This window comes from Chamaea fasciata, unplaced genomic scaffold (genome assembly GCF_029207755.1).
Source record: "Chamaea fasciata isolate MVZ Bird 193981 ecotype frontalis unplaced genomic scaffold, bChaFas1.0.hap1 SCAF_70, whole genome shotgun sequence".
Lineage (NCBI taxonomy): Eukaryota > Metazoa > Chordata > Aves > Passeriformes > Sylviidae > Chamaea > Chamaea fasciata.
This window is the reverse complement of record NW_027094155.1, coordinates 64,320-76,681: the sequence shown is the minus strand read 5'-3', so window position 1 is coordinate 76,681 and position 12,362 is coordinate 64,320. Positions and strand designations below refer to the sequence as shown.

At 57.5% G+C, this 12,362-nt stretch overlaps 1 protein-coding gene across 1 annotated transcript in view; it reads right to left on the bottom strand.

Moving 5' to 3' along the window:
• The window catches only part of LOC136304308 (zinc finger protein 850-like), a gene marked incomplete at its 3' end in the record, with an annotated part of 300,788 nt that extends 288,669 nt beyond the window's left edge, over positions 1-12,119 (bottom strand). Inside the window, exons 1-4 of the mRNA XM_066207944.1 lie at positions 11,368-12,119; positions 8,357-8,608; positions 7,742-8,104; positions 7,287-7,573 (exon numbers count right to left, since the gene is read on the bottom strand). Of these exons, the coding sequence (XP_066064041.1) occupies positions 7,287-7,573; positions 7,742-8,104; positions 8,357-8,608; positions 11,368-12,044 (1,579 nt within the window). The remainder of the gene's footprint in view (positions 1-7,286; positions 7,574-7,741; positions 8,105-8,356; positions 8,609-11,367) is intronic.
• Positions 12,120-12,362: the final 243 nt, after the last annotated feature.

The window sequence follows — 12,362 nt, the reverse complement described above, 5'->3', positions numbered from 1 at the left end:
GGCTGCGGGGATGCTGGTGCTGGGGCCAGCGCCGGCACGGAGCTTCGGCCGCAGTTGACCCGGAGGGAACCGCGGGGCAAAGGCTCCATTTCAGCCTTTCTTTCCTCACGGCTGCGAAACGACCGAAATAAAAGGAGAACCAGCAGGGCCCGGCCCCTTCTCCTTCGGGAGGAGCTCCACGCCTGGGGCCGGGAGGGGCCCTGAGGGGCCGGGAGGGGCAATGAAGGGCCATGAAGGGCTGTCGGGGGCCAGGAGAGGTTCTGTGTAGCCAGGAGGGGTTTGAGGGGCCGTGAGGAGCCTCAGCCCCGGCAGCAGCGGGGTCCCACCGTGTCCCCAGGGCAGGGCAGCCGTGAGGGGCCGCGAGTGCAGACGTGGCAGCAGAGCGGGCTTGGGGCACCTCCGGGAGGGGATGAGAGCCTTCCCCAGCTCCAAACCACACCAAACCCACCACTAACAGGGTTTCCCATCTTTAGAATCCACTGGCAACTTGGAGTCGACTGAACCGTTTAATCCCAGTGGAAAATGCAAGGGAATTTTCCTAATGACTTACATCCAGCCTTGGTTAATCGTGTCTAAGATTTAAAAATCTGACCAGTGAAAAGTAACACTAATAAATAATAAGAACAATAGCAAGAAATAAACTCCCAAATCCCAACACTCAGCACCACACCAAAATGACAAACCTCATTTTTCTTTACTAGCACAAGGTTCATGAAAACAAATGCTGTTAACTTTCTCCACCTCACATCTTCCCCACCAGACAAATGAGGCCATTTGCAGTGTTTAATACAAGTCACAATGGAGGGCTGGAGGGAAGAACGGGGAGACACTACCAATTTACATGTCAAACCCAGCGGTCCAGCTTCAAAGTGGAGAGAATAAAATGGAATGGGGGCAGGGGCTGGTCAGATGTTCCTCTAAAGGATGGCAAAATCACCTCCAAGTGAACAGGAGGGGAAAATCAATCCCTATAAACCACCCAGTGTGTTCAGGGACTCAGCTGTGAGGAGCTGGACATGGACAGAGGCATCTGGAACAGTTCTTTCCTCAGGCTGAGCTCTCCAGCCTGGCCCTGAAGTCAATCAAGTGCTTTCCCAGAGCATTCCATGGTTGCCAACCACCCTTCAAGATGTGGCTCACAGGAGCAGAGAACCTTTCTCAAGGTTCTGAGCAGAAAAAGTGGCAAGAGATGCCCAATTCAGAGCTCTGTTTAAAAACCTGGAAAATAAAAATCAGTTGAACTCTGAAGCCCAGCGGTGGCTCCCAGAATCTCAGAGCCAAGGGAAAACGGGAAAGGCTTTTTACAAGAAACAACGCTGAAGAGCTCCCAGATGAATGTGTGACATTTTGAGAGGCTTCCAATTTTCCACAGTTTCCCTTGAATTGTTGAAATTGATTTTGCCTTTGCCTCCTCTTGCACTAAAGGAGCCTCATTTCAGCAGCCAGGAAGGCAAAGCTCATTCCTGGCCCTGGCTGCTGCTGTCCGTGCAGCATTTCCATCCCTCCCGTGGCCTCTTCCCTCAGGGTCCCCAGCAGCAGCAGCAGCTGCCGGAGCAGCACATGGAAGCTGCAGATGGAAGTGCTGCCCACCCCAGCCTGAAGCTGCACAAGGATCCTGCTGCCAGGAACCCCAATATTCCCTCCCAGGGGCCCTGCAAACAGTCACCAATTTTCAGAAGAGCAGTGTGGACAGCAGCTGCACCTGGCCGTTATCCTCTATGAAAGGAAGAAAAAAAGACCTCAGCATCAGCTGCTCGGGGCTCAGCTGGGCGTGAGCCTGCAAACCCACATGGCACCAAGTGTTTGGTGGGCACACAGTGGCCGTGGCTGGGGGCACAGAGCCTTGCATGGTCAGAGAGTGGCAGGAGCACCGCAACCAGCTGCAGGGCGACAGGGCTGGGTCTCAGCATGTCCTTGACCAAAACTGCAAAGCTGAGCATCACGGCCGTCATCCTGACTGACTGTTCATCTGTGTCCCGCAGGAGCTCCACAAAATGTTCAGTCAGGGGCCACACTTTTTTGGCCTGTGAGGAACACAAGTTGTGAAACGCCGCCCTGGTGCCAACAGGGCCCAGAGGCCAAAGGCCTGTCCCGAGGTACTCGGGCAGCCGAACCAGGAGGCAGGAGAGCTGGGAGCAGCTGCCTGAGCTCTCGAAGCCCAGCCAAGCCCAAGCGACTGCATTCCCCAGCTCAGCTCCAGCCACTGCCCCCTTGTCACCATTGAGGGAGGGATCCTCAGTGAGCTCGAGAAGGGCCCTGAGCGCAAGGTTACACCTTTCCCTGCACTCACTCCGCAGGTACTTTGGGGGAGCGCCAGAGCAGCCGGCTGGCAGGAACATGGCAGCTCCCCAGGGGCTGTATGTGGCCTCTGACACCCAATTCCTCAGGGCTTCCCACCAGCCCAGCCCCTCAGAGTCTCCCCCAGCCCGGCCAGCCTGCCCGGCAGCAGAGGCGCAGCCCCACAGCAGCTCCAGAGGAGCCCGATCAAGAGGCACCGCGGAGCCCTCAGCAATCCGGCCAGCAGCACACGGGCAGGAGGACACAGACGGCGGTTCCTGGCTGGCACAGGGCTTGTGGCCATCTCCAGGCTCCGGCCTCGCAGGGATGCCCACAGCTCCGGCCCCCGCCCACGCGCTCTCTCGGCAGTGCAAAGGCTTCCGCAGGACCACCGAGGGCCGAGGGGCTTCTGGCCATTTTCCCTGCAAGGCTGCACGCCTGGGCAGCTTGCTGAGCACAAAGCACCCTTTTCCCCCTCTTCCCCTGTGCACCCAGGGCAGCAAAAGAAAAATCCTGGGAGTCTGTGTATTGTAACACATATCCTATATTTATATACTGAAGAAAAAAAAGAAGAAAAGAAGAATCCTGTAGAAGAAGAAAATCCCCGCTGGCTCAGTTGGCCCCAGCAGGCAGAGTGTCCCAGATCAGCTCTCCGCAGAGCTCCAGCAGCGCAGCCAGCCCAGGCCCGACAGTCGAGGCCGTGTCTTCCGTGCCCTGCGGAGCTGATCTCGCAGCTTCCGCAGGATGGAGTACGGAGCTCTCTGGACTGCCCGGAGGACCAAGGCTGTTTCAATGGCCAGGTTTCTGATGGCAGGGCTGCTGTCATCTGCCGTGTCTTCAAGGGCTGCAAGACAGAGGAACACGGGGCCATAGCCCTGATCAGCAGGGACCCGAGGAGAGCCCCCTGCCAGGGCCAGCCCAGCCCGCTCTTGCCATGGCCACGAGGGAGCAGGGACCAAGGGGATTGAAACATTAATTTTGAAGAATTACAGACTTTAACTGGATATTGCTGAAGTAAGACAGATAGACTTCCCTTTTGATAAGCAGAAGCCGGATTTAAGGAACTGATAAATCATGGGGCCTGTCAACTTATGTTTGTGTATTCTGACTAATCAATAGGCTTCAAGAAGGACAATGAATTCAGAAATCAAATACTCCTGGGAAAACAGGATTCAGTCGTCACGCAACGCTAAAAGGTTAAAAAGTCAAAGCGAAGAAGACTCACTTACTTCATCATTTTGAGACCCCGCCCCATAAAAAAGACCACCGACCCATTTCAAAGAACAAACCACGCATGCTTAATAGCTTTTGGCTAATTACCATAGGAAGCGGGGAATGGGAGGTACTAAAGTCATGAATATACATTTGTGTTTTGGGTATTCAATCCTTCTGTACATAAAAAGACCCTGTGATCTTCTGTGAGCGCGCGTGTTCGGGAGCTATCCCGCACGCTGCCCGGCGTCGTAATTAAACATACACTTTCTAACTCTAAACTGCTGGAGAGTCTTTTGTCCGTCATTGTTGGATATCGGCATTAGGGCGATATTCCTATTTTTTTTAATAATTCAATAGAACACCCCAAATTGCCCAATTTGGACCCCAAATTTCCAAGAATTAGCTGTATAGAGCCAAAAATTCACAAAAGTTTCCTTTATGGGCCCCAAAACTCCACTATAGAGATGCCAAGACTCCCCCAGACTCCCTTACATCCCATGCAGAGAACCCCAGATCCCCTATAGGGTCCCCCAGGCGCCCCCGGACCCTCTATCGAGCCCCTATATATCCCCTCAGACCCCCCTGGGGACCTCCAGACCCCCCCAGGCCCCCCAAATCCCCCACAGGGACCCACAGACACCCCCAGACCTCTCCGGACACGCTACAGGCTCCCGCTCACCCCTAGAGATCCCCTACAGACCCCCCAAGCCCCCAAAACGCCACAGAAACCCCCCAAATCCTCCACAGACACCCAGACCCCATTTAGGGACGCCCGGACCCCTTTACGGACCCCGCTGGACCCTCTACAGAGCCCCCAGACCCCGATAGAGCCCCTAGACCCGCCCAGCCCCCTTTAGGGATCCCCAGACCGCCCTAAAGCCCCTACAGACCGCCCCAAATCTCCTGCAGATCCCCCATAAAATCCTCTAAGGAGACTTCCAGGTCCTCTCAGACCCCTATAGATCCCCTAGAGATCCCCTATAGATCCCCCATTGCCCCACCGTAGGTCTCAGACACGCCGGAGCCGGCTTCAGGGACCGGGAACAAAGATGGCGGCGCCCGGGGAAGCCACTTCTGGGTCATCTGCGCATGCGCTCGAGGGAACGCGCCAGCAGATAGGCGGGGCCCAAGGGAAAAGAGGCGTGGCCAATGAAAGGGCAGGGAACGAAGGGAACGAGGCGGGGTCAGAGAAAGGGCGGGAACTGGGAGGGGAAAGGGGCGGGGTCCAGGAAACGGCGGGAATTCTGAGGGGAAATGGGCGGGGTCAAGGGAATGCGCGGTCCTAAAAGGGCCCGGTTTGGCTTAAAATCACCCAAAAGACCCTAAAATCTCCGGCACCGAGACCGAGACCAGCACCAGAAACGGCACCGAGACCGAGACCGACACCAGAACCGAGACCGGCACCGCTCCGGGACCCGCACTGTGGGACCGACACCGAAACCGGCACCACAACTGGGACCGGAACCAAGACTGAGACCGACACCGACACTGCGACCGGCGCCGGGAGCGCTTCGGAACCGGCACCGGCACCAGGACTGCTCCAGGACTGCGGCCAGAACCCAGACCGGGAGCGCTCCGGGATCGAGACCGAGACCGGCACCGGAACCAGCACCGAGACTGGCACCGCTCCGGGACCAAGAGTGGGATTGGCACTGGGAGCACTCCGGGACCAAAAACGGCACTGGCACCGCTCCGACACCGAGACTGAGACCAGGACCGAAACTGGAACCGGCACTGGCACCGAGACTGGCACCGCTCCGGGATCGAGATCGGCACCGCGACCGGAATCAGCACCGGGAGCGCTCCGGGACCGAGACTGAGACCGAGGCCGAAACAGGGACCGGGATCGGACCCGGAATCGCTCCGGGATCGGCTCCAGGATCGCTCCGGGACCGCCGCGTTCGCTGCGGGGAGTTTTGGCCGCGCCCCCGGGCGGGACTGGGAGGGACGGGGAGGTTGCCCTGGGCCGGGCGGGACCGCCTCGGTTCGCATCGTTCCGAGGCGGCCACCCCGCTCCAGATGATCCCAGTCTCTATGGTTCTGATCCAGATGGTCCAGCCTGTGAAATCCCAGTCCATGTGATCCCAGTCTGTAAAATCCCAGTCCATGTGACCAAGAACTCTCCAAGTGTGATTTACTCTCAAACCACATCCCACCCACCCAGCCCCACACAATCCCGATCCCAACATCCGCCCACAAAAATATCCCCAAACCCAGGGACCCCCCCGGGATATTTGGGGCGAGCTCCCCCTCCCCGGCCACCTGCGGGATGGGGGCGATGATCCCGGCGGTGCCGCCAGTTCAGGGAGCGCTGGAGCCGCCGCTCCCTCCGCTCGTCTTCTCCTCCCGCTCCTGCTGCCGCTGCGCCTCTTCCTCCCTCCCTCCTCCTCCTCCCCCGGGCCCGGGCCCGGCCTGGGAGGGCGGGGCCAAGGAAAGGGCGGGAACTGGGAGGGGAAAGGGGCGGGGCCAAGGGGACGCGCGGTCCTAAAACCGCCCGGATTCGCTTAAAATTGCCAATTGTGCCGAAAATCCACCGTAAATCCACCAGGTTTAGGTTCAAATCATCCAAATGGGCCAAAAATCTCCGGGAACGGGACAAGATCAGCACCGGAACCCGCAGCAACACCAAGGCTGAGACCGTCACCGCAACTGAGACCGGCCCCGCACAGGCACCGGCACTGGGACCGACACCGAAACCGGCACCAGAACTGGTACCGGGAGCAAGACTGAGACCACGACCGACACTGCGACCGGCACCAGGAGCGCTTCGGAACCGGCCCCGGGAAGGCTCCAGGACCGCGGCCAGAACCGAGACCGGCAGCGCTCCGGGACAGACCGAGACCGGCACCGGAACCAGCTCCGAGACTGGCGCTGATCCGAGACCGAGACTGAGACCGAGCCCGAAACCGGGACGTGGATCGGACCCGGAATGGCTCCGGGATCGCTACGGGACCGCCGCGCTCGCTCCGGGGAGTTTTGGCCGCGTCCCCGAGCGGGACTGGGAGGGACTGGGAGGGACTGGGCGGTTCCCCGGGGCCGGGCGGGACCGCCTCGCTTCGCATCGTTCCGATGCAGCCATCCCAGTCCATGTGATCCCAGTTCGTATGATCCCAGCCTCCATGGTTCTGATCCAGATGGTCCAGCCTGTGAAATCCCAGTCCATGTGATCCCAGTCTGCACAATCCCAGTCTGCACAGTGCCAGTCTCTAAAATCGATGCTGTCTTACACCACAACAACACAGATTCTGATCTTCAGAAGGCTGAAAATGACTCCTTTAGTTTTTCGAATGTGTCTCCCTTAGTATTTTACACAGACCAATCTGATCGGTGACAAAAAGACAAACCTCGTCAATCACATTGGTCAGAGCAGAGGGACATCAAGAAGTCCCTCCTAGGAAAAGGAATGAAAAACAATGCTACAGTTTTTAGAAAAACACTCCTCTTGTTTACAGAAAATTCCCTGAGAAAAGAATTTCACAAAGCCAAAAGATCTCAGGCACGAAAGCAGGGCTACAGTCTCTCTTGGCTTTTGCAGTATAAAGAGAGGGAGAAGAGAAAATAATTAAGGTCTAATCAAAAGGATAATCGGCAAGGTGACTTCCCAACACGGAACACAGGGAATGTGGGTCACCGGGGCTCTGCCCAGTGTGGCTCCTCCAGTGGGGGCTGGAGCTGGAGCCGAGCTCGAAGCTCTTTCTGCACTGGGGGCACTGGCAGGGCTTTCCTGACGGTGCCTTTGTTGGTGTTGGGTCAAGGCTGAGCTCTGTGAGAAGCTCTTCCCACACTGGGGACACTCTTGGGGCCCTCCCTGGTGTGGATGCACCGGTGGATGATGAGGTTGGGGTTGTGCCTGAAGCCCTTCCCGCAGTCGGGGCAGCGGAAGGGCCTCTCCTCTGTGTGTGTCTGCTGGTGTTCAAGGAGCAGGGTGCTGGTCACAAACCCCTTCCCACACTGGGAACACTTGTAGGGCCTCTCCCCAGTGTGGATCCTCTGGTGGATAATCAGGTTGGGTGTGTGCCTAAAGCTCTTCCCACATTCCCCACATTCGTAGGGCCTTTCTCCTGTGTGGATCCTCTGGTGGCTGATCAGGCGGCACCGCCAGCTAAAGCTCTTCCCACATTCCCCACACTCAAAGGTTCGTTCCCCAGTGTGGGTCATCTGGTGATGGATCCGGTTGGACCCCATGCTGAAGCTCTTCCCACATTTCTCACTCTCATTGAGTCGTTCCCTGGTGTGGATCTTCTGGTGCTGGATGAGGTGTGAGCTCCGCTTGAAGCCCTTCCTGCAGTCGGGGCAGTGGAAGGGCCTCTCCTCTGCATGTGTCTGCTGATGTTCAAGCAGCAGGGTGCTGGTCACAAACCCCTTCCCGCACTGGCAACACTTGTAGGGCCTCTCCCCAGTGTGGATCCTCTGGTGGAACCTCAGGCTGCCGCTCTGCCTGAAGCCCTTCCCGCACTCCCCACACTTGTACGGCCTTTCCCCAGTGTGGATGTTCTGGTGCTGGATCAGGTGGATTCTCTGGCTGAAGCTCTTCCCACATTCCCCACATTCGTAGGGCCGTTCTCCTGTGTGGATCCTCTGGTGGCTGATCAGACGGCACCGCCAGCTAAAGCTCTTCCCGCACTCCCCACACTCATAGGGTCGTTCCCCGGGGTGGGTCCTCTGGTGATGGATCCGGTTGGACCTCACGCTGAAGCTCTTCGCACATTCCTCGCTCTCATCGAGTCGTTCCCTGGTGTGGATCTTCTGGTGCTGGATGAGGTGTGAGCTCCGCTTGAAGCCCTTCCTGCAGTCAGGGCAATGGAAGGGCCTCTCCTCCGTGTGCGTGCTCTGGTGCACGAGGAGATAAGTGCTGGTCTGAAACCTCTTCCTGCATTGATCACACTCGTAGGGCCTCTCCCCACTGTGGGTCATCTGGTGACGGATCAGGTGGGATTTATGGCTGAAGCTCTTCCCACATTCCCCACACTCATACGGCTTTTCTCCGGTGTGGATCCTCTGGTGGCAGATCAGGTGGCACCGTCGGCTGAAGCTCTTCCCACACTCCCCACACTCGTAGGGTCTCTCCCCAGTGTGGGTCCTCTGGTGGCGGAGCAGGTCGCTCTGCCAGCGGAAGCTCTTCCCACACTCGGAGCACTTGTGGGGCTTCTCCCCATCACGAAGCTGCTCATGGACCACCAGCTCTGAGCTTTGGCTCCATCTCTGGCCGCCTTCCCAGCCCGGCCTGGCTCTTTCCTCCTCACATCCTCGCCAGCTGCGTTTGCAGCCCCTCCTCCTCAGGGATCTCCGGCCCTTTTCCTCTCCGTTGCATTCCTGCGCCGTGGAGCCGCTCAAAACGGCCTCTGCCACGAGCTTCTGCCGCGGGGATTTGTCCTCCCTGCTCTCCATGCTCGGCTCCCTGTCTGGGGGAGGAAGGACAAGGACAGGATGGGATTTGCCTCCGTGTCACAGGGAAGGGGAAGGAGATCCCCCGTCTGCTCGGTGCCCGCCCTCCCCGGGCTGCGGCGAGTCCCAGGAACCCAAAAAGCTCCCCCCTCTTCTGTCTCCCCACCTACGGATACTGGGAGTGACTGGGCTCATACTGGGACTGACTGGGCTCATACTGGGACTGACCAGTGTTATAAATGCATATCATAAACTTGGCTTTTTGCAAGATGTGTTCTATATGGTTAAGAATATTGTGTAATGATATAAGGTTTTTTAGTTCTGCTATTAGTAAAGAAAATTAGGCATAGAGGTACTAGATGATATAGTATGCTTAAACTGTCTGTTTGGTCGGGATAACATCTAGTGAACATGTAAAGGAGACTCTGCTATTGAGATACCAACTATCAGCATCTACCATCTGAAGAAAGTACGGACCAAGGCTCAACCTGGAGGTGATAAGGAAGACACAGCCAAGAAACACGCATGCCCTAAAACAGCGGACCCAAGGAGGGACCATGCAAAACAGTTCCCGGAATATGGAAACTAGTTTATGGAAAAATATGAACATTCAACAGGTTGATACAATGGCAATGGCATTTAAAGAATGACTCTGATACAGCAGAGTGTGGACTTGGCTAAATGCCAAGTCAACCGGCCAAACGTACTTAGCTTTTTTTTTTATCTCCTAACTGACTCATTTTCTATTAAACCTGTTTCTGAAAATTTACATAGAAAGTGAACCTTGTTTTTCACAGACTGGGCTCATACTGGGACTGACCGGGCTCATACTGGGAGCAGCCACTGCCGGCACCGGGACACCCCAAAAACACCTCCCGGGGAGCCCCCGATGTCCCCCCGAGGGGCATCTGCTGCTCGGCTTTGGATCCCCGCGAGCTCCAAACATCCCCCCAACAAACCCCAAACCCAGGGACCCCCCGGGATATTTGGGGCGAGCTCCCCCTCCCCGGGCACCTGCGGGATGGGGGCGATGATCCCGGCGGTGCCGCCAGTTCAGGGAGCGCTGGAGCCGCCGCTCCCTCCGCTCGTCTTCTCCTCCCGCTCCTGCTGCCGCGGCGCCTCTTCCTCCCTCCCTCCTCCTCCTCCCCCGGGCCCGGGCCCGGCCTGGGAGGGCGGGGCCAAGGAAAGGGCGGGAACTGGGAGGGGAAAGGGGCGGGGCCAAGGGGACGCGCGGTCCTAAAACCGCCCGGGTTCGCTTAAAATCGCCAGTTGTGCCGAAAATCCACCGTAAATCCACCAGGTTTAGCTTCAAATCATCCAAATGGGCCAAAAACCTCCGGGACCGGGACCGGGACCGAGACAAGATCAGCACCGGAACCCGCAGCAACACCAACACTGAGACCGTCACCGCAACTGAGACCGGCCCCGCACAGGCACCGGCACTGGGACCGACACCGAGACCAAAACCGGCACCAGAACTGGTACCGGGACCAAGACTGAGACCACGACCGACAATGCGACCGGCACCAGGAGCGCTCCGGAACCGGCCCCGGGAAGGCTCCAGGACCGCGGCCAGAACCGAGACCGGCAGCGCTCCGGGACAGACCGAGACCGGCACCGGAACCAGCTCCGAGACTGGCGCTGATCCGAAACCGAGACTGAGACCGAGCCCGAAACCGGGACGGGGATCGGACCCGGAATCGCTCCGGGATCGCTCCGGGACCGCCGCGCTCGCTCCGGGGAGTTTTGGCCGCGTCCCCGAGCGGGACTGGGCGGGACCGAGCTGGGAGACTCGGAGCTTCCCAAGGCTGAAAATGACTCCTTTAGTTTTTCGGAATGTGTCTCCCTTAGTATTTTACACAGACCAATCTGATCGGTGACAAAAAGACAAACCTCGTCAATCACATTGGTCAGAGTAGAGGGACATCAAGAAGTCCCTCCTAGGAAAAGGAATGAAAAACAATGCTACAGTTTTTAGAAAAACACTCCTCTTGTTTACAGAAAATTCCCTGAGAAAAGAATTTCACAAAGCCAAAAGATCTCAGGCACGAAAGCAGGGCTACAGTCTCTCTTGGCTTTTGCAGTACAAAGAGAGGGAGAAGAGAAAATAATTAAGGTCTAATCAAAAGGATAATCGGCAAGGTGACTTCCCAACACGGAACACAGGGAATGTGGGTCACCGGGGCTCTGCCCAGTGTGGCTCCTCCAGTGGGGGCTGGAGCTGGAGCCGAGCTCGAAGCTCTTTCTGCACTGGGGGCACTGGCAGGGCTTTCCTGATGGTGCCTTTGTTGGTGTTGGGTCAAGGCTGAGCTCTGTGAGAAGCTCTTCCCACACTGGAGACACTCTTGGGGCCTCTCCCCAGTGTGGATGCGCCGGTGGATGATGAGGTTGGAGTTGTGCCTGAAGCCCTTCCCGCAGTCGGGGCAGCGGAAGGGCCTCTCCTCTGTGTGTGTCTGCTGGTGTTCAAGGAGCTTGCTGCTGACCCGAAACCCCTTCCCACACTGGGAACCCTCGTAGGGCCTCTCCCCAGTGTGGATCTTTTGGTGCAAGCTCAGGCTGGCTCTGTGGCTGAAGCCCTTCCCACATTCCCCACACTTGTACGGCCTTTCCCCAGTGTGGATGTTCTTGTGCTGGATCAGGTTGATTTTCTGGCTGAAGCTCTTCCCACATTCCCCACACTCGTAGGGCCGTTCCCCGGTGTGGGTCCTTTGGTGGAGGATCAGGTGGGAGCTCCGGCTGAAGCTCATCCCACATTCCCCACACTTGTAGGGCCTTTCCCCAGTGTGGATTCTATGGTGAAAGATCAGCCTGGACCTCAGACTGAAGCTCTTCCCACATTCCCCACACTCATAGGGTCTCTCTCCGGTGTGGATGCTTTGGTGGCTGATCAGACTTGAACTCTGGATGAAACTCTTCCCACATTCCCTACACTTATAGGGCCTCTCCCCAGTGTGGATCTTTTGCTGTAGCCTCAGGCTGGCTCTCTGCCTGAAGCCCTTCCCACATTCCCCACACGTGTACGGCCTTTCCCCAGTGTGGATGTTCTGATGCTCAATCAGGGTGGCTCTCTCTGTGAAGCTCTTCCCACATTCCCCACACTCGTAGGGTCGTTCCCCTGTGTGGAACATCTGGTGGCGGAGTAGGCTGGACCTCTGGCTGAAGCTCATCCCACATTCCCCACACTCGTAGGGCTTCTCCCCAGTGTGGATCCTTTGGTGGAAGTTCAGGTTGGCTCTGTACCTGAAGCCCTTCCCACACTCCCCACACTTGTACGGCCTTTCCCCAGTGTGGATGTTCTGGTGCTGGATCAGGTTGATTCTCTGGCTGAAGCTCATCCCACATTCCCCACACTCGTAGGACCGTTCACCTGTGTGAATCCTTTGGTGGCAGATCAGGCTGTTGGCCTGGCTGAAGCTCTTCCCACACTCGGAGCACTTGTGGGGCTTCTCCCCATCACGAAGCTGCTCATGGACCACCAGCTCTGA